The sequence below is a fragment of the Chelonoidis abingdonii genome, chromosome 4 (genome assembly GCF_003597395.2).
Source record: "Chelonoidis abingdonii isolate Lonesome George chromosome 4, CheloAbing_2.0, whole genome shotgun sequence".
Classification (NCBI taxonomy): Eukaryota; Metazoa; Chordata; order Testudines; family Testudinidae; genus Chelonoidis; species Chelonoidis abingdonii.
The window spans coordinates 28,641,799-28,664,490 of NC_133772.1; the positions used below are offsets into that span (position 1 = coordinate 28,641,799).

The 22,692-nt window shown below is 42.6% G+C and overlaps 2 protein-coding genes across 2 annotated transcripts; both read right to left on the bottom strand.

Moving 5' to 3' along the window:
• Positions 1 to 3,534: 3,534 nt before the first annotated feature.
• On the bottom strand, positions 3,535 to 4,473 carry LOC116821761 (olfactory receptor 4S2-like). Its single transcript, XM_032775174.1, has one exon. It carries the CDS (start codon positions 4,471 to 4,473, stop codon positions 3,535 to 3,537), a length of 939 nt encoding a protein of 312 aa, XP_032631065.1.
• Positions 4,474 to 21,412: 16,939 nt separating this feature from the next.
• On the bottom strand, positions 21,413 to 22,351 carry LOC116821762 (olfactory receptor 4S2-like). Its single transcript, XM_032775176.1, has one exon. The coding sequence runs from the start codon at positions 22,349 to 22,351 to the stop codon at positions 21,413 to 21,415; it is 939 nt and encodes a 312-aa protein (XP_032631067.1).
• Positions 22,352 to 22,692: the final 341 nt, after the last annotated feature.

Below are 22,692 nucleotides of genomic sequence, written 5' to 3' on the forward strand. Positions count from 1 at the left end.
TTCCACTACCTGCGTCTGACGAAGTGGGTATTCACTCACAAAAGCTCACGCTCCAAAACGTCTGTTAGTCTATAAGGTGCCACAGGATTCTCTGCTGCTTTTACAGATCCAGACTAACACGGCTACCCCTCTGATACTTGATACTTCTCTTAGTGACCATCCTTGGAAGCAATGCCTTGGTTTTCCACTCTCTGAAAAGCAGTAGCACATCAGTTTTGCTCCCCAACTGACCCGCTGCTGACTCAGACTACCCCCTTGCTGTCCTGCTCCAGCCATCTATTTAGCCCTACCTCCTGGCACTGTATTCACCAGGGTTGAGGGGTGCTCCCTGCTCATAGCCTTGTCCTAAGGCATCAGCAAAGTCTGAAGAAATAGTGGGGACTGAGGCATCACTATGGCAGGAGCAGTAATCTGCCTAGCTTCAAAATTTCCATTGGACAGCCCTGCATTAACTCCCATACTATATCCCTATAGAACTTGCCCAGGACTGTGAGGAATAAGGCTGGGATCTGTCCAAAGGTGAAGGGGCCTGAGGTACTATACACCAGCCAGCCTGTTTCTGGACTTGATGACCCAAGCCTTGGTGGGGGTCTGTCTGTGCTAACTCTGTGCCATGGGTGAGTAGCCCCACCAAATGGAAGAGATGAGCACAGAATCCACACCTCCAAGATGGTGGGGTGGGTGAAGGAATCTGCTGCCCCTCTCACTGAATAGACATGAGGCCCGGAGTGGCCCTTTGTGGCATCCCTAAACTAATAACCAACCTAAACCCCTATTTTTGGTTGGTTGGTTTTCCTAGCTCATTTATCAAGGAAACACCTTTGCATCATGAGTGGGGAGGGAATGATGAGTCTCACTTGCCATGGAAATACTTTTGGCCCTTGGGTGTGATGAGATGGAAGTGCACTTTAGCTTCCTGGTTGTTCAGGAGATATGGAGAGGTCACCACCCCTGACCCATCATCTTCTCATTGGAGAATGGGGATCGAGATATTGTAACTCAGTCCCTCCACACTGGCTGATTTTTCAAGATTCTTTCAATCTAGGAATGATGTGGGCAAATTCCACTGGATCAAAATGGCTGCCAAAAAAATTCAAAGGAAATGAAGCTACAGCCCTCCCTCAAACCAAAATAGCTGCCATCCTCACACAGCCTTTACAAAGGCCATGAGCCTGCTTTTAGTAAAGATGGCTATCGTCTCCCATTGCTTCTAATGTGATAGAAGCCAGGCTGCCCTAACAGAGTAAGTGGCCCTCTATGTTGTCAGAACATAACAAGGGTCATTGTAAGGATCCTATGATTATGGGGGAGGCAGGGAAGGACACAGAGGAGAAACCGGTGAACATGGGGAGCAAGGCAAAGAGAATATAGAGGAGGGTGAAGGAAGGAGACTGTAGAAGTGAGAAACTGTAGGTAGAGAGATGTAATTTGGGTTGCAGAAAAATAAAAGAAAATGGAATGTGAGATGGGAATGCAGGGAACCAAAGAGTGAGGAGTCTTGGAAGGGGAGATGGGAGAAAGAGTTTGAAGAAAGGAGCTAGGAAGTCATGGATGGAAGGAGAGTGATAGTGGAGGAGGACTGGAGAGGCTAAGAATGGCAGCTCCCATGCACCAAAGGTTAGAGAAGGGTTTATGGAGTCCCGTCAAGCAGCTTTCTCCAGGGAATCTCTGCTTTCATATTGACTACCAGGGCTCCCCCTTTCTTTGTGGGTTATCCATTCAGCCTTCAAGACAATCAATACAAACACAGCAACATGAATGGCTTGCAGTCGTGGTCAGTAGCCCAGGAATTAGATAGTCCTATGGTTTAGTAAGTTTTTTTAACTAATGGTGCTGTAAATTTTGAAGCATAACTACCATAGAAATAGTCTTTAATGTCTGGTTAGTTCTATTTTCTTTTGAAATACATTGCAGCGTCTCAAGAAAAGGTCTACTGTAAGACTTAGATACATTGCTCAAGGATATCAATTTTTTCAGAGAGGAGATATGGTGTAATGTGGCAATGAGCACTAATGCTTGTGATGATATAGGCTTTAACCCCATTCACCAACCATCCATTTTTTAGCTTGTATTCTATTGCAATGCTGTCATGTGATGCCCTTATGGCTACTTCCAGCAGTTTGTTGTTTCACTTTAGAATAAGCACACAGATGGGTGAGAAAAGCTGAAATTCAGACACAAAAACCTGCAGTTATGTCCAAGGACCTAACACATGTAACGGTCAAGGAACAATAATATTCTCTCTTCTCACATCTGAAGCAGAGTTCCTAGAATGTTTGCTTAATATCTATATTGTTTTGTAAGTCAAAAGCAGAACTTTTTTAATGATGCTGCATTGGTTATTATTCTGGGCTATACAGAAATCTGAATTCAAATCTCAGTGACATTTGTAGCTTTCATGCAATTATATCATTTAGAGACTAGGTCATGGTTTTTAAAAATATTCCTGTCTAATGTAGGGCCCCAAAATAACTGACCCGATTATCAAAATGCTGAGAACCCAGAATCTGCCACAGATTTCTTAGCCACAGCCTCCTTGGGCCAGAACCAAGGGTCTTTCTCCTAAAACATTATTGAGAATAACAACAACATGGTGGTGTCATTTATTTACACGTTGCATCATTGCAGGACTTCACTGAAAGCAGCTCTTAATTGTACTCAAGGAATATGTATTAATTTTAAAAATGGGAATTATTTTCTATTCTAATTAACTATTCGAACAACTTGTCAATGGTTGTGAATTCTCCATCCCTGGAATTTTTTCTAAAACACCTGTTGTAGCTCAAACAGGAATTTATTCAGACAACTCCTGTGCCTGGTTTTTTACAGGTCCAAATAGATGCCCATGTTCTACAGTAGGTCATACTAGATGATCTGATAGTCCTTTCCTATGACTCCATGAATCACAGTGGTCTTTTCGGGTTTTATAATCTACTAATCGCTTCTATTCTGTTCTATGTAGTTTCTTATATGGCCGTAATCCCTGTAGTATCTGAGCAGCTTCATTAATATATTAAGCTTCATAACTAACATCCAATCATATGTGGTTCTTCTATCTCTGCCTCTCATCCTCTCCCCAGAATTGCTATATCAGATAAGACCAGTAATCCGTGTACTCCAGTAACCTGTATCTGACCATGGCCACTATCAGCTGCTTTAGAGGAAGGTGGAAGGAACAACCTATTCCAGAATTATGAAATAAGCTGCTCATAGAAAAATATTCTTTTTATATTTGGTCAGTGAGTGGCTCTCTTACCACCTAAGTTTTCACAGTTTATAACCTTTGTACAAAAAGAAAAGAAAACTACTTAAAGCTTCACTAATTTTTTTTCAATGATCTTACAAGCAGTAATATTAAAATAGAACCACTGCAGAAGTAAGAAGGCCATCTGCAGCTCTTAATTCAGGGGAAAACACTTGGGATTTTCACAAAAGAACTGACAGCAGAGAAATATGGATTTCCCTAAAATTTCTTCTGACTATTATCATCTCCCCTTCTAACTCCAGTTTGCAGAACTAACATCATTTTACATATCACATTTTTAATTTCCTTCCAACAATCACTTCTCTGCTCCATAATTGTTTCATGGCATTTTTCACCTCCTCATTTCTCAGGGTGTAGATCAAGGGATTCAGCATAGGGGTGATAATGGTGTAGAACACAGTGACCATCTTATCCTCAGAGAAGGTGGTGGAAGGTCTCATACAGATGAAGATACATGGCCCAAAAAATAAAATGACTACAGTGATGTGGGATGCGCAGGTTGAGAGAGCTTTGAGACGCCCTTTGGAAGAACGAGTTTTCAAGGAGACTAAGATGACAACATAGGATACAACCAACACTACAAAACAACTCAGAGAAATCATCCCATTATTGGCAACAACTATAACGCTAACTATGTAAGTGTCAGTGCAGGCCAATTTCAGCAAAGGGTGCACATCACAGAAATAATGGTCAATCTCATTGGGCCCACAGAAGGGTAACTGCGTAGTCAGAAGAGTCTGAACCATGGAATGCACAAAGGCCCCTGCCCATGAAGCCACCACCATCCAGCTGCACACATGCTTGTTCACAATAGTCATATAATGGAGGGGTTTGCAGATCGCGATGTAATGGTCATACGCCATCACCGTGAGGAGGAAGATCTTGGTGCCCCCAAATAAATGGACCATAAACAGCTGTGCTATACAGCCAACAAAGGAGATGGTTTTCCTCTCAACAAGGAAGTCTGCAATCAGCTTTGGGGCTGTAACAGAAGAGTAGCAGATGTCTACAAAGGACAGGTACCTAAGAAAGAAATACATTGGAGAGTTCAGACGCTCACTGCGCTTTATAGTGATAATGTTGAGCAGTTTTCCCAGAATGATAACTGCACAAAAGAGTAAAAACAGCACAAAACACACTTGCTGTAACTCTTGATCCAGGGAGAGTCCCAACAGAATGAATTTGGACACATTGTTTGTTTTCTCCATATATTCAGAGTAGGAGAGGAGCTTGAAGTGCCAAATTAAATCACCTGTAATGACAGATTAAGGAATATCAATCAAAAAATCAATGCTTATCGCTGTCACAGTGAACATCAAGATGTATTAGCCAAAGAAGTAGATTTTGTCCAAAAAGAAAACAATGCCAATATCTCAATCAAAGGAACATTAGAAGCTGATATTCAACTCAAAATGAATTGATGAGATATATGAACATGTAGTGCAACTTATTTTTATTGTGTTGTTATATATGCTCACTGAGCCCCTTTTTAACTGTGTCTTTTTAAACAGGAAGAATAGCTTTCTCACAATGTCCCTTGGGCTTCTAAATGCCCGCTTTATGCACATAGTTGTTGATTTGAACATCCAAATATGGGTCTAAGATGTCCCATTAAGGAAGCAATGTATGAAAACTGGTGCCTGAGTATTTTCTTCAGAAATACCTGGAAATTTCTGTGCTATGGTCATGAATAGCATTATTGTAATAATGTATCAAGGGGAATAAGATCTTCTCTTTAGTATTTTTGCCTCTGATAACTCATGCAGAACTTCAGTTTGCTATGATTTGAATTCAGACATTGACACTGGTGAGCCAATTATGTAACATTGCTTCAGACATCAGTGTTGTTTATTTCTAAGGAGTCAAATGATAAACAATCAGCACATCTGTTTTCTCATCAATCATCATGAGCCAGGATTATCTTTTTGAAAGTAACAACAAAAAATTGATTTCTCTTGACATGGACATCAGGATTTGTTTTCTAAGAGAAACATACAATGTTGACTGAGGACACTACGCCTCTGTCAATAGTCACTTCAATGTACTATAAACCATAGTGTTTACTGAAGTATATAAACAATATCTATTACAATACACATCTTGGTAATTCATCACTCACTAATTAATTTCCACAATGTTCATGTTCCCATTGAGCTAGACTCTTGGAATTTGGCAAAATCACTCCTTGTATGACATTATATTGTATAATTTGACAGTCTCTCCCATATGGGAGGTACTACCCATTACTAACAACTACTATATATTTGGATCTACACTTTTAGAAAAATAATTGTATACTGCTTAAGAAATATATGACTATGTAAATCTATGACCACTGATTATTAAATTTTTGGCAAATCAAAAAGTTGAAAAAGAAATTTTTTTCAGATTGACAAACATTTCATTGGACCTCCAAATAATGTTTTATTTCAATTCTGATCATTTTTTCAGCCTTTTTACATTTAGTTTTTTTAATTGAAGGGCAAAGTTGTTTCAAACCAAATAATGGAATCATATTCTGAAAATGTCAAAATGAAACATTTTACCTTTTATGGGTTTGGTTTTCATTTTTGTTTTTAACACAAAAATAATTTAGGAAAACCAACACAAATTCATAAAACTTTTTGGTATTGGAAAGTGTGCATTTTTTGCTGAAAAATTTTTTGACTGAAAAATGTCATCCAGGTTTTCTTAGAGTGTATGGACATGCATCTACAGGCTGTGATAGACATTGCTTCTGAATTAGAAAAACTAACCTTTTAAAAAAAATCAACAATACAAATTGAGAAAGGGAAATTAGTAGACAGGATTTCAGTCATGCTCCAATTCAATAATTTTCAGACTAATGGAATGGATTGGACTAGATGGAAACCCTAATAAACAGATTCCTTTATGTTATGTGTATAAAAGTAAAAAATGAAAAGAATTAATGTAAAATATTCAACTATACTGGAAAACTTACCCTGCTTGTAGGTGTGGATCCTAATAGTTTCTTGGAAAATGTTATCTCCCCAGCTTTCACCAGCACCAATAAGGAAATCCTCCTTTTCTATTCTCTTCCATTCTATTAGACCTAATCTCATCAGTGATTTGCCCCCTCTAAAGATAAACTAGGACTAATTAAGTGACCTGGGATTGATTGGTCCCTGTAAGCACAGAGCAATGCTTTCCTATCCACCTCTCTCACAGTTTGAAACCCATAGAGGCCATTTCTGCCTTTAGGGGCAGAAACTGATCTGAAACTCTGTCTCCATCCCTCACGCTGCAAAATCTAAGATCCAACAAGATTTTGGAAAAAGTTCTCTCTCTCTCTCTCTCTCCTGGCTGTGAAGTTACAGCAGAAATATTTAGAGTGAATCATATAGTGGTAGCATGTCATTGCCTTGGGTAATGAGTTCCCAGAGGCATTTTTGTCTCCATTGGAAGCAATCAGTGAAGAGGCGGCTAAAGCATATTGCTTTGATCCTTCAGGCAAACTTTTGGTGTGTGTTGACAGTTAGGCCCAGATTTTTAGGCATTTCTCCGCTCAGTGTTACAAGGGACTTAGCTACACTCCCTTTTCAAAATTGACTTAGGTACTTAGCAACCTAAGGGTACATCAACACAACCCGCCAGATTGGCAGGTAGTGATCAATCTATCGGGGATCGATTTATTGTGTCTAGTGTAGACACAATAAAATCAATCCCCAATCACTCTGCCATTGTCTCCGGAACTCCACCCTGGTGAGAGGCTGAAGCAGAGTCGATGGGGGAGCAGCAGCAGTCGACTCACTGCCGTCCTAACAGCCAGGTAAAATCTACCTAACATACTCCGACTTCAGCTTCATGAATCTTAGGTCGACCCTCCCACCCCACCCCACCGTAAACCTAGCCTAAGTCACATTGAGACTTAGGCTTCTAAGTGCCTAAATCACTTTTTTAAACGGGATTTAGCAATCTAAGTCACTCAGGATTTGTGATACTGAGCTGAGTAACACTTAAATACCTTTAAAAATCTGGTCCATAATCCCTTTAGTTGTTCTGTGCCTCACTTAGAATTAGATATGAATCCCTCTCAACTTCCCATGTTTTACCAACTGATTGTGCTGTAGATTTGAGACCTTTCATCTCATATCTCGTTCGTATCTGGTTCATTCTACTGACACCTTCCTACATAACAAGACATTGCAGGAACTTCTTTGTCAAAATCTTCAGTTATCTCCTAATGCTCAGGAAGCAAGAGCTTGAGAAGTCTGGCAACAGACAGTTAGCCCTCTAGGAAATGCTGTATGTGAACAGCCATCTGTCCTAACTAGAGCTGTGTAAATAGACTTATTTTATTTCACTGGAAATTCCAAAGATAAACTGGCGGGGGGGGGATCTGTTTTAGGTTGAACCAAAAACAAAAATTTTGGTAAATTGAAAAGTTAAAAAAAGTTTTTTTGGGTCAAATGAAACATTTTGTTTGCCAATAATTAAACATTTTGTTTAATTTTGAGTGATTTTGAATTATTTTTTTAAAAATAAAATTAAAGGAAATTTTGAAACAAAAAGTCATTTTGAACCAAATAATTGAAAGTTATTTTAGAAAATATCAAAACAAAATATTTTTTTCTTAAATTTTTAAAGGTCCCCCCCCACCCTTACCAAAACAATTCAGTGAAACCCACACACATTGTTTCAGTTTGCCTGAATCTGCATTTTTTTGCTAGGAGAAAAGTTTCAGTTGAAAATTTTTACCTCACTCTAGTCCTAAACAATCACTTAAATAAGAGATATAACAACGTTTGGATTTCTGTTCTACGTGCTCATGCAGTAAAGTTACAGGCTTCAGCTGTGACAACACAATGGCCCATGAAAGGAATGATTCAGCTAGCTTTGCAGAAGAGACATTATAGCAAAATCAGCCAATGAGGACTCTGAGGTAGTGTATGTCCAAATGTGTCCTGCTACATTTTGTCACAAGATGCTGCTTACATGCCACTGCCTGACTGCTCTGGGCCTACAGCTGGAGAGTAGAAGGGGGACCCAGCACCTGTGGGATAGTGGTGCTGTGTTCCTACGGTGAAAGCCAGTGAATGGTTCCCATTGTTTTCACTGGGATCTGGATCAAACTCCACACAGATTTAGGAAGTGGCTGCCCTTTGTTCACTTGTGCAAAATATGTATTAGGAGTGGGAATAAACACCCTCACCCACACCCTCATTTATCCACCGACATAACCAGTCCTGAATTGATCCATAATGAGAGTCATGTCATGTTAGCCTAGCTGTAATGAAACAAAACAGACTGTGACATCTCTCGCAGAAGATGCACATAGAAAAACCAAACTATTCTTTTAAAATACGTTTCACTGAGAATTAGACTCAGTTTTGGCTTAGCAGATCATTTGTCAAATGAACCTGATTTCCTCTGAATTAATTTGGTATTTCATAGAATCACAGAGTTGGAAGGGACCTCAGGAGGTCACCTCATAGACTCATAGACTCGTAGGTCAGAAGGGACCAATATGATCATCTAGTCTGACCTCCTGCACAAAGCAGGCCACAGAACCCTACCCATCCACTTTTATAACAACCCCTAACCCATGACTGAGTTATTGAAGTCCTCAAAATTGTGGTTTGAAGACACTATGTCGTCTAGATAGGCGGCGCATAGTTTCGGGCGATTGCGGTTCGGTGAATTTACTTTCCATCAGTCTTTGGAATGTGGCAGGCTGGCCGCTTATCGGCGAGTCCGAAGGGAGGACAGTGTACTTCGGAAGCATTGCCCATGTCTGGTGGTTGGTAGAACAAAGCAGTCTATTTTCCCTGCAATCCTTGTGTCCAGGGAATATTTTGCCAATATCTTTGGTCAGTATCTAGGTGGTTAGGGTATTTGGGCCTTGCCTTAACTGTCAACCAGCCTCGTCAATGCGTGGTATCGGGTAGGGCATCGAAGTGGGATACCTCATTTAATTTCCGGAAGTCGTTACAAAACCTCAGGGTGCCATCAGGCTTGGGGACTAGTACGATCGGACTGGACCACTGGCTGTGGATTCTTCAATGACCCCGAGTTCAGCATCTTTCGCACTGTCCATCCTAATTTCTTCCCTTTTAGCTTCCGGTATTCGATATGTCTTATCGTCACCCTTATTCCGGGGCTGATGACATATGATGTTGGACAAGTGTCATTCGACCTGGTTGGGACAAAATACGTCCTGGTTCCGGTGGATCATTTCAATGACTTCCATCCGTTGTTCTGGGGTTAAGTCAGGAGATATCTTTACCTGCTCCTGCGGGCCATCTGCCTGAGGTAGGCTCCTCGAGTGACCAGACACGTCTCTCTGTCATGCCAGGGCTTCAGCAAGTTGATGTGGTATATTTGCTCTGGCTTCCGGCGGTCTGGTTGTCTAACCTTATAATTCACTTCTCCAATGGCTTCCACTATCTCATATGGTCCGTGCAACTGGCTAGGAGTGCTTTCTGTGGTCGGCACTAACACCATCACCGTTCCCCAGCTGAAATCTTCGCATTTTCGCCCGACGGTTGTAGTATGTCCGCTGTGCCTCTTGTGCTTTTTCTAAATGCTCCTGTACTATCGGGTTACTCGAGTTATCCGCTCTCGCATCTGTGTTACATGCTCAATAATATTCTTCCTGGGTTGGGTTGTTCCTCCCAATCCTCCTTGGCGATATCCAATATCCCGGTGGGTGGCGTCCATAAAGATTCAAAGGGAGAAAACCCGTGACGCCTGGGGAACTTCCGTATAGCGAACATTAGATCGGCAAAAGAGTGTCCCAGTCCTTTCCATCCTGTGCCACACCTCCGATCATACTTTTAAGGGTTCGATTGAATCTTTCGACTAGCCCGTCTGTTTGTGGATGGTAGACGGGGTCCGAATGGCTTGTATACGGAGCAGGGCACATAAGTCTTTCATTAGTTTTGACATAAACGGGTGTCCTGGTCTGTCAGGATCTCCTTAGGGATGCCCACTCTGGCGAAAACCTGTAGTTAGTTCTTTAGCTATTGCCTTAGACGTGGGGTTTCTTAAAGGGATGGCCTCTGGATATCGTGTGGCATAGTCAAGGATGACTAGTACGTTTCGGTGCCCCGGGCCGACTTTTCTAGGGGCCCACTATGTCCATAGCTATCCTCTCGAACGGGACATCAATAATAGGTAAGGTACTAGTGGGGCCCGCAAGTAGGTCGGGGGCTATGCAGCTGGCATTCAGGGCAGGAGGCACAATAACGCGGACTTCTACTCGTATTCCTGGCCAATAAAACCTTCTTAGTATTCTATCCAGCGTCTTGTCTACCCCTAGAGGTCCCCAAATAAATGACTGTGGAGCTAATCTAGTACGGCCCTTATGTGTTTCCGTGGGACTAGGAGTTGCTCTACTTCTTCCCCTCGTATTTGCTCTATTCTGTACAACAGATCACGTTGAGCACGTAATATGGCCTTGGGCCTTTGACTTTTTCTCTACAGGCACTCCATTTACTTCCACTACCTCCTCCCTCAGTTTGCATATATGGATTTCGGCCTGGTCCTGCCCAAGGTCCTCACGTGCAGTGCTGAACTGAACTAATTCCAGGGGGCCTATTTCAACTCTTCCCCTGGGGTGCTCCCACTTGGGCCAGGAACCCTCCTCTGAGTCCTCCGTGACCCGAACCTTCTCCTCGTCTCTGGGCGGTTCGCCTACCACAAGGGAAGTCTTTGATTAGCTGCCAGAATCCTGGTCCCATTTTTAGCTGCCCTCTTCTCGCCTAGCCCTGCGGGGTTTTGCAGGGATGAGAACAATTCTGGAGCAAATTCAGCAAACATTGGGGCCAGGCTATCTTAGTTGCCTCTGTCTCAACCTGGGGATTGCTACCCTCTTCTGCCTCTATCGGGGTCCGTAGGTTCAAACCCAGGGAAGTCGCTCCAATCAAAACAGGATAAGGGAGCTTGGGGACTACTCCTGCAGAATCTTGGTGGTATTCCCTGGATTTCAATCCGTACTGGAATTGTAGGGTAAAAGTTCACGGTGCCATGTACGCATGTTCCCCTGTGCTTTTGGCCCGAGTTAGTTGGTCTGTTCACCAACTTTCCAGAGCCCCAACGTGACAGCACTCCCGAACTATTAATGCTATGGTTTTTATCACATTCATTTTTACTGGTCTGGTAAATCCATGTGAGGTCAATGTAACCCTACCAGGTTGATCAGGCCACATTGCTCCCCATAATTCCCCAGATTACACTGCATAGGCACCCTCTTGTTGGGACATTGGGCTGCTATATGCCCCAATTCCCACATTCATAACACGTCCCCTCATTCCGGTTATTACCCCTGCCTGGGGCTAGTTGGCCGGCCCCCACCACTCTTCCCAAACCCCAGGTCCCTTTATGGCTCGAGCCATTCCTCCTGTCGTTCCTCCCGTTAATCTGGTGAGATGGCGGTGGACTGCACTCTCAGCAAGTTTGCAGATGATACTAAACTGCGAGGAGTGGTAGATATGCTGGAGGATAGGGATAGGATACAGATGGACCTAGACAATTAGAGGATTGGCCAAAAGAAACCTGATGAGGTTCAACAAGGACAAGTGCAGAGTTCTGCACTTAGGACGGAAAGAATTCCATTCACTGTTACAGACTAGGGACCGATGGCAAGGAAGCAGTTCTGCAGAAAAGGACTCGGGGTTACAGTGGACGAGAAGCTGGATATGAATCAACAGTGTGCCCTTGTTGCTAAGAAGGCTAACGGCCTTTTGGGCTGTATAAGTAGAGGCATTGCGAGCAGATTGAGGGATGTGATCGTTCCCCTCAATTTGACATTGGTGAGGCCTCATCTGGAGTACTGTGTCCAGTTTGGGCCCTACACTGGGCGGGGGGATGTGGAAAAATTGGAAAGAGTCCAGCGGAGGGCAACAAATGATTAGGGGGCTGGAGAATATGACTTATAGAGAGGCTAGGGAACTGGGATTGTTTAGTCTGTAGAAGAGAAGAATGAGGGGGGATTTGATAGCTGCTTTCAACTACTGAAAGGGAGTTCCAAGAGGATGGATCTAGACTCTTCTCAGTGGTACTGATGACAGAACAAGAAGTAATGGTCTCAAGCTGCAGTGCGGAAGTTTAGTTGGATATTAGGAAAAACTTTTTCACTAGGAGGATGTGAAGCATTAGAATGGGTTACCTAGGAGGTGTGGAATCTCCTTCTGTCATAAACAGATAGTTAAGGGTAATGTCTCTTTTACCTGTAAAGGGTTAACAAGCTCAGTGAACCTGGCTGATGCTTGACCAAAGGACCAATCGGGGACAAGATACTTTCAAAATCTTGGTGGAGGGAAGTCTTTTGTTGTGCTGTTTGTGTTATTCTTTGTTCTCTCTTGGGGCTAAGAGGGACCAGATGTGCAACCAGCTTCTCCAATCTTTCTGAAACAGTCTCTCATGTTCAAAATAGTAAGTACTAGCTAGAAGGTGGTGTGATGGGGCAAGGCCAGATGCTACAGTAAGAGTACTGGAGAACAGGTATGTTTAGCCCCAGGCTAAACAAATCCTAGTACTCTGGTAACCAAATGGTAGTTGCTCCAGGTTAATCAAGGCACCTGGGGCCAATTAAGATCTTTCTAGAAGGCATGGAGATAGCTACTTTAATTAGAAACCTGCAGTCAATCAAGGCAGGCTAATCAGGGCACCTGGGTTTAAAAAGGAGCTCACTCCAGTCAGGCAGGGAGAACTAGAGGAGAAAGAAGTGTGTGTGAGGAGCTGGGAGCAAGAGGACAAGGAGCTGAGGAGAGAGAGAGAGAGAGAAAAAATACTGCTGGAGGATTGAGGAGGACAAGCATTATCAGACACCAGGAGGAAGGTCCTTGTGGTGAGGTAAGAGGTGTTTGAGGAGGCCATGGGAAGTAGCCCAGGGTTGTAGCTGTCATGCAGCTGTTACAGGAGGCACTATAGACAGCTGCAATCCCCTGGGCTGGAAACTGGAGTACAGGGCAGGCCTGGTTCCCCCCAAACCTCCCAACTCCTGATCAGACACAGGAGGAGCTGACCCAGATTGCGGGTTCACAAGAGGGGAAGATCACTGAGGTGAGCAAATCTGCAAATAAGCGCAGACCACCAAGGTAGAGGAGGAACTTGTCACAGCGGATTAGTCTTTTGTTTGTTTCTTTATTTGCAAAAGTGTATTTTGCTGGAAGGATATTTTACCTCTGTTTGCTGTAACTGTACTTTAGGCTAAGGGGGAGGGAGTCCCTCTAGTCTATGTATAGCGTTGTGGCAAATTGCCGGTACTGTTCTGCTGGGTCTCGCGCTTTCTCTCTCTGGGGTAGGTTCTGGGCGCTATTGCTTGCCTCTGAACCAGTTCTTAATCACTCCCCTAGTGTCGGGGAGGGAGTGGAGAGGGAGGGACTGGGCCCGCCTCTACTCAGGTCCCAACCCAGGGCCCTGGGGTTGTGGTGAACCACTTGACTAGCGGTTTCTTCCCCTTTCTCTCCCGTCAGCTTGTGAAGGCTTCTCGCCTCTCTTCTATACAAGCCTGGTGCCCCTTACCTAGGGTTTCTGTTGGGCTTCCCAATCCACCGCAGCTCCTCCAAACCTTCTGTTTCTCTCTGGCAAACTCTTCTCTTCTGTAATCTGCACTCTGCTCCAATCCAACCTTTCTCCTTCAACTACCACCCCTGTCTGACTGAAGCAGGGGTTTATATCCCATGACTGGAGTCAGGTGCTCTAACTGAAGTCAGGTGCTCTAATTGGCCACAGCTGTTCTAGCTAATCTAAAGCAAACCTTCCTCCCTTGCAGGGAATAAGGCCCTTGCTAACACTCTTATGCTGCCCTCTGGCCATGCTGTATCACATATCCCCCCTTGCTCAACACCAAGGGTTGGGCTACTCGGGACGAGAGGCAGTGTTGGCGTGAGAGGCCATCAGCGTTGCCATGTTGGCTTCCAGCCCTATGCTGGACCCGAAAATGGAAAGGTTGCAAGAGAGGAACCACCGCGTCACTCTGGCATTTCTTTCCTTGTTCCTATCATCCACTGGAGCTGGCGTGATCAGTCACAAGGGTAAACCGCCGCCCCAGGAGATAGTAGCGGAGAGTCTCCATAGCCCATTTTATCGCCAGACATTCCTTTTCACAACAGCGTATTTTTGTTCCCTGGGAGAAGCTTCGGCTGAGGTACAAGATGGGGTGCTTCCTTCCTCCTACCATCTGGAAAGGACGGCACGAGTCCCCACCTCCGAGGCGTCCGTCTGCAGATGATTCCTTCTCGAAGTCTGGGCATGAGTACCGGATGGCAGCATAGGGCTGTCCGCAAATCTGCAAATGCTGCTTCCGCCGCATCTGTCCACTTCACTATCTCGGGGCCCGAGCTTTTATCAGATCCGTCAATGGCCCCATTAATGAAGATATTGAACAAAACCGGCCCCAGGACTGACCCTTGGGGCACTCCGCTTGAAACCGGCTGTCAACTAGACATGGAGCCATTGATCACTACCCATTGAGCCCGACGGGTAGTTTATAAGTGTTTGGACAGTAGTTTGGCCAAATGATATTCATTTGTGGCTTGTTCATCAGCTGCTCACTCTATCCAGTCTTTGTTATTTATTCTTTTGTGAGACAGGACACTTAAGCCATATGATATACTTCCCACTCCCTGCTTGAAGGGATGAATACAAAACTTTTTCATCTGGAGAATAATGAAAGGTGGAAAAGTGCTCTTTCTGGGACCCATTTTCAGAAGAATTTGTGATAAAATCTGTGAAAAGCTTGGGGTTTGCAAACAGTTTCATGAACAGACCAGTGGTCATCCAAATTCTACAATTACACAAAACAAATAAAAGAATTCAATGGATCATAGTGACCCAAAGTTGCTGCTTTGGTTGTAGATATATTCATCAATAAATTTTTTGTTTTGCTTTAACCAGGCACGTTTGGGTGAAGCAAACAAATGTCTTATCTGCATATTTATACAATTCCGGTAGCCAATTGTTGTGAAGTTCCTTTTAGTCCGTATATTATTCACATTTTTGTTAATTTTCTTATGTTCACTTCTTAACACCACCATTTTAAATGGGCACTTATTAAGAGTTGCAGGAGTTCCACAACTATGGATTTCCCCCCAAATACCTGTAATTTTGTAATTCTTTTTTTCCAAGTTTATTTCAGCATCTGGAGATTCCCCTAACTGTTGTTGTGCATGGCATATTCTCAGTTTGTAGTTAAGTACTTAGATGTGTGCACAGTAAAATTTAATTTAAGACTTGCATCATTTGCAGAACTTCTGTTTCCAAAGAAGTTTTAATTACGCACACTGGACTTACTCTAAGTTTCTGTAAATGTTAGCATGGCATTCCTGTGTTGGTGTGTATCTGGGATAAGAACAAGATTATTAAAAAATAAGTTATCATCAGATCCCAAGTCCTACTTCAAAAGTTACTAACTTATCAACAATCAAAAGAGATTGTTAGTTGTACCTGAAACCTCCAGAATTTTGAAGCTCTGCTGGACTGCAAAAATATGCAAATGAAGTATGGAGATGCCATTTTTTGCAATGATTTGTTCTGACACTGCAGGAACACAGCTGTGCTTGACTGGGCATCAAACATTTGGCCCATAAGTGCTCAGTATGATATTGGTATATTTTAGCAAGGTCACAGAGTACATAAAATGCTCATGTGCATCCATAAGGTTGCCAGTGAAGCTGGTCAGAAAATTTTTGTTAAAAGTTTTCTGTCAGAAAACATTATATCAATGTAAATGATTTTTTTTCATGAAATCATATTGATTTCAATGAAAATTACCATGAAAACAAATCTTCCCAAAACAAAGAGTGGTTTTGGTTCAGAAAATTTAATTTCAGGAAAAAATATCAATTTTATGTGTATAATTTTTTTTACTTTATTTTCATTTTTATGATACTTTTATTATTTTCTCAGTAGTGGTTCATAATTACATGTCATATTGTGAAGTTATGTCATAACAGGACATGTCATGTAGGATTATGACAGTCAACATTTATTTAATTTATTTTTGTATTAAAATAATTAAGGGCAGCTTCTACTTAATACAGATTGAAACATCTTATTTTCTATGTCAAACTGTCTCCTGTTTGTGTTGTAATGAAACAGTTTGATGCTTTCATACCCAGTCGTACCTTGGTTGGACAGAACCCTTTAAGCTCCATGGGTCGGGAATCCCTGTTATAAAGGGCAGATAGAACAACATACTCCCCTTCCATGTCAGCTTTTTGTAGCACTGAAAAAACACAGATTCAAAAGATCTGGACTTGAGTGGACATCTGGCCCTTTCAGAGGCCTTATCAACTGGTACTGTTACCACAGAACCAGAAGAAGGTTCTTGCAATGCCAAAGGGAAAGACACATGAACCTTCCCATACCACCTTGTGTTTGGGCTTGTCCTGTATCCCATACTGTCCGCAGAGCTGTCAGCCCCATGTTCCACTGATTATCTCCCACACCAACACCAGCAATAGTCTCAAGTCTCAGTGGCGGAGGTCTAGGTTGGATATTAGGAAACATTATTTCACTAGGAGGGTGGTGAAGCACTGGAATGGGTTACCTAGGGAGGTGGTGGAATCTCATTCCTTAGAGGTTTTTAAGGCCCGGCTTGAAAAAGCCTTGGCTGGGATGATTTAGTTGGGGTTCGTCCTGCAGGGGTTGGACTAGATGACCTTCTGAGGTCTCTTCCAACTCTAATCTTCTATGATTCTATGTTTGTCTGCATATGTGTGTTCTCCCTGTGTGCTGTTCCAACTCTGCACAGACAACTGGCACAGCAGATCTTGAGCGAACTGCCCAATGATCACAAGATCTGGTAAGGTATGAAGGCATCCAGACAGATTTATTGTTGATGAAGCAAAGTAATAGCACCTGGAAGACTCTGAGGATATTAAGATATATGCCCATGACAATGGACGCAGCTCCGTCAGTGGCAAGACTTTCCACTGTCCCCTAGGCTGCCCAGAGATATCTCCTCTGAGATACATTTTTGTACCCTGATATAAACAAGTTACGTAGTGTTATCCTGACCTTTTAGGAGGGGTCAGTGAGTTTGTTATTTTGGGGCAATGTTTTGTACCATTTTTGATATTGGGATGTTTTGGTACCACTTGATTTTGGGATGTGTTTGCATGAGTACCTGCACTTAGCACTTTTTAGGAATGTGTATTTGTGATAGGACCTTCTGTTACCAGGCAGCCTAGTGGCTAGATCATTGGTTGTGGGAGGTCTGAAGGGGAACCTGACCTCTCCTTCAGGTCCTGACCTAGGGTCCTATGTCACTCACCTCTAAATAGGAGAGATGAACCTTTCTCCCAGACATGAGGAGGGCTTCAGGACCTGTTTTCCTGGGCTGCTCCCTATGCAAATCCTTTTAGTTTTGGGCATAGCCCCACTAATCCAATTTCCCCACATTTCGGGCTTGTCTGCAGGTTCCTATTGGCAGGAGAAGACCTGCTTGCCTCCAGTGGCTGTGTTGGTAGGCAGGCTGCTGGTCTTTGCCTTCAGGCAGACATACAGAGAGCTCCCACCTCTTTGCCAATCAGCCCCTGACTGAGCCAAGCTCCCTTCTTTTCTCCCCCCTCTAGGCCTGGCATTGGCTGCAGGTATAATGGGGTGGAGCTAGCTGAACCCAGAGGAGTTCTTTAACCCCTGCTGTGCCTGGCTGCAGTCTCCCTGCTCCTTCACAGTATTTTTGCAATATTAGCCCTGTTCTTGACAGATACCATGAGCAGGTTCTACCTTATACCAGGCCTTTGATACAAGGGCTTCTATTTTAGGCTCTCTTCCTACTACATTATCCTTTAAAAATTGGAAGTCAAATTCTACTAAGGAAAATAGAAAGGAGCATAAACTCTGGCAAGCCAAGTGTAAAAGTACATTTAGGCAGGCAAAAATGGAATTTGAAGATCAACTAGAAAAAGACACAAAAACTAACAGACAAAATATTTTTAAGCACATCAGAAGCAGAAAGCCCACCAAACAATCAGTGGGGACACCGGATGATTGAAATTGCAGAACTACTAACTGTTGTATGCAACATCTCACTTCAATCATCCTCTGTATCAATTGACTGGAGGATAGCTAATGTAATACCAATTTTTTTTAAAAGGCTAGGATCTTGGCAATTACAGGCCAGTAAGCCTAACTTCATTACCACAAAAATTGGTTGAAACTATAGTAAAGAACAGAATTGTCAGACACACAGATAAACACAATATATTGGGGAAGAGTCAATGTAGCCTTTGTTAAGGGAAATCATGCCTCACCAATCTATTAGAATTCTTTGAAGTAGTCAACAGGCAGGTGGAGAAGGATAATCCAGCTGATATAGTTTACATGAACTTTTAGAAAGTCTTTGACAAGATCCCACACCAAAGGCTCGAAAGCAAAGTAAGCAATCATGGGACAAGAGGAATGGTCCTCTCATAGATCAGAACTGGATAAAAGATAAAAAAACAATTAAATTTAGGAATAAATGGTTAGTTTTCACAATGGAGAGAGGTAAAGAGCAGTGTCCAAGGATATGTATTGGGATCAGTGCTGTTCAACAAATTCATAAATGATCTGAAAAAAGGGGTGGGTGGCAAGTGAGGGGGCAATATTTGCAGATAGGAAAATTCTCAAGATAATTAAGTCCAAAGCTGACTGTGAAGAGTTACAAAGAGACCTCACAAAACTGTGTAACTGGGCAACAAAATAGCAGATGAAATTCAATGTTGATAAGCGCAAAGCAATGCACATTGGAAAACATAATCCCAAACATACATACAAAATGATGGGGTCTAGATTAACTGTTGCCACTCAAGAAAGAGATCTTGGAGTCGTGGATAGTTGTTTGAAAACATCCACTCAATGTGCAGTGGTAGTCAAAAAAAGATAATAAAACATTGGGAATCATTAGGAAAGACAGAAAATAATATATTGCCTCTATATAAATTCATGGTACGCCCACATCTCTAAAACTGTGTACAGATGTAGTCACCCCATCTCAAAAAAAGATATATCGGAATTTGAAAAAGGTTCAGAAAGGGGTAACAAAAATTATTAGAGGCATGGAACAGCTTCCATATGAGGAGAGATTAATAAGACTGGAACTTTTCAGTTTGGGAAAGAGGCAACTAAGGGCCGGGGGAGAGAATATGATATAGGTCTATGAATCATGACTGGTGTGGAGAAAGTAAATAAGGAAGTATTATTTACTGCTCATAACACAAGAACTAGGGGTCAAAAAAAATTAATAGGCAGCAGATTTAAAATAAAGAAAAGGAAGGATTCCTTCATACAACACAGAGTGAGCCTATGGAACTGTTTGCCTAAGGATGTTGTGAAGGCCAAGACTATAACAGGGTTCAAAAAAGAACTAGATACATTTATGGAGAATAGATACATCAATAACTATTAGTCAGGATGGGCAGGGATGGTTTCCCTACCCTCTGTTTGCCAGAAGCTGGAAACGAGTGACAGAGGATGGATCACTTGATGATTACCTGTTCTGTTCATTCTCTCTGAAGTACCTGGCATTGGCTACTGTTGGGAAGAAAGAATACTGGGCTAGATGGACCATTGGTCTGATCCACTATGCCATTCTTACTGGTAAAGTTTCAAACTTTTTTTCCAAAATTGCTCCTGTGCATCATTTTTCTCAATAAGACTGAAACCACAGGTTGCCTCAGTTAAGATGGCCAGGACTGCTCCACAGCCTTTGCAGATGGCAATGAGGTTGCCCCTAGTAAAATGGCCACTGCCTCCCTTTCATTCCAAAGGGACAGAAGCCAGCCTACTCTCAAGAAAGATGGCTGCTTCCCTTTTGTGCTAAAAATCTCCATTAATATGTGATTAGTTTCATTCTCTTTTAAAATTATCATGGCTTTACAACAACAGGATACAATATAAAATGGTATATTTATCAGGCAAGGACAGAAGAATCCCATGCATAGCTACAGGCTGGGGCCTGACTGGCTAAGCAGCAGTTCTGCAGAAAAGGACCTGGAGATTACAGTGGACGAGGAGCTGGGTATGACTCAATGTGCCTTTATTCCAAGAAGGCTAACAGCATACTTGGCTGCATTAGTAGAAGCATTGCCAGCAGATCAAGGGAAGTGATTATTCCCCTCTATTCAGCACTGCTCAGACCACATCTGGAGTATTGCTTCTAGTTCTGGGCCTCCCATTACAGAAAGGATGTGGACAAATTGGAAAGAGTCCAGTGGAGGGCAATTAACATGATTAGGGGGCTGGGGCACTTGATTTATGAGGAGAGGCGGAGGGAACAGGGCTTATTTAGTCTGAAGAAGTGAAGAGTGAGGGGGGATTTGATATCAGCCTTCAACTACCTGAAGGAGGATTCCAAAGAGGACGGAGCTAGGTTGTTCTCAGTGGTGGCAGATGACAGAACAAGGAGCAATAGTCTCAAGTTGCAGTGTGAGAGGTCTAGGTTGAATATTAGGAAACACTATTTCACTAGGAGAGTGGTAAAGTAGTGGAATGGGTTACCCAGGGAAGTGGCGGAATCTCCATCCTTATAGGTTTTTAAGGGTTAGGCTTGACCAAGCCCTGGCTGGGATGATTTAGTTGGTGTTGGTCCTGCTTTGAGCCAGGGGGTTGGACGAGATGATCTCCTTGAGGTCTCTTCAAACCATAATCTATGATTCTATGTCAGCTGTTGGTTTTCCACTGAGTGAAATAAATTAGTGTATATATACAGAAACATTCTATTAAAAAGAAGTTGAGACGGAGAGGGCACAATTGTGGCTAACTGGATGGTGTACTTGAACTGTGCTTTTCCTATTTTCATTTTATCATCATATTCTTTATTCTTATAGTGGTAACAGCTACAAGCTCCACCATGGGCCAGAGCCCCAATTTTAAAGGTGTTGTACAGACACAAAACAAAAAGACAGCCATTGCTCCAAAGAGCTTACAATCTAAGTAAAATTTGGTTAATGTTGGAGTCTTTTGAATGTTCACCATCCATTATTTATTAATTAGAAGTTTAGTGTCTGAATAATCTTACCAATATGAACATTTAAAATAGAACCATTGCAGTTGCTGAAAGAGGTTTGTCTGTTTTCTGCTTTCCTGGGAAAACAAGGGGAATGTTCACTGATGAACTGAAAGCAATACATTTATTTAAAATCTCGCATGAACATTATCATTTTCCTCCTGGTTTGTATAACATAATTCTGCATGTCACCCTTTTGATTTCCCATCTGACATCACTTTTCTGCTGCATAATTTTCTCATGGCACTTTTCACCTCCTCATTTCTTAATGTGTAGATCAGCGGATTCAGCATGGGGGTGATAATAGTGTAGAACACAGCAACCATCTTGTCCTCTGATAAGTGGCTAGAAGGGCGGATGTAGGTGAACGTGCAAGGCCCAAAAAATAAAATCACTACAGCAATATGGGAGCCACAGGTGGAGAGAGCTTTATGACGCCCTTCAGAAGAACGTGTCCTCAAGGAGATTAAGATCACAATGTAGGATATAACCAAGAGAAGGAAACAACCCAAAGCAATCATCCCGCTATTAGCAACAACTATGATGCCGACAATATAGGTGTCAGTACAAGCCAGTTGTAGCAAAGGGTGAACATCACAGAAATAATGGTCAATCTCATTGGGCCCACAGAAGGGTAAGTGGGTGGTTATAAGAGTCTGTACCATGGAATGCACAAAGCCCCCTACCCACGAGGCCACCACCAGCTGGCCACATACGCGCCTAGTCATGATGGTTGTGTAGTGGAGGGGTTTGCAGATTGCAATGTAGCGATCATAGGCCATCACTGTGAGGATGAAGATCTCAGTGCAGCCAAAGAAATGGACTCCAAACAGCTGTGCTATACAGCCAATGAAGGAGATTATTTTTTTCTCAGTGAGGAAGTCTGCAATCATTTTGGGGGCTGTGACAGAAGAGTAGCAGATGTCTACAAAGGACAGGTAACTCAGAAAGAAATACATGGGTGAGTTCAGACGCTGACTGCTAACTACAGTGAGAACAATGAGGAGGTTTCCAAGAACAATGCTTACATAGAAGCATAAAAACAGCACAAAACACATTTTCTGCAGCTTCTGATTCTGGGAGAGGCCTAAGAGGACAAATTCAGTCACATTGCTTATATTCGTCATGTGCTCTGGTTAGGTGGTAGCTGAGTGATATAGAGCTTATTTACCTGCCAAAATAAAGGAATGATATCATTAACAGAGATATATTGACCAATTACATGAATGTCAAGCTTTATTAACCCAAGAGGTAGATATTGACAAAGGTGAAGGTAAGATCAAGATTATCTAAACAAGCAATCAATTTTTCGTTCCACTAAAATCAGGCTGTTCAATTTTCACCAATGTCAGTAGGATTCTGACCAGACTGATGTGTCAAGGTGCTTAGATGGAGTGGGGGCAGGGGGAAGTCATTACAGTTCAATGAGGCCCACTCACCCTAAAAATCACTGCTTCACCCCGAGTGG

What these genes read in the sequence shown, in the direction of transcription:
- LOC116821761 (XM_032775174.1), bottom strand. Translation starts at nt 4,473, where the DNA reads ATGGAGAAAACAAACAATGTGTCCAAATTCATTCTGTTGGGACTCTCC.
- LOC116821762 (XM_032775176.1), bottom strand. Translation starts at nt 22,351, where the DNA reads ATGACGAATATAAGCAATGTGACTGAATTTGTCCTCTTAGGCCTCTCC.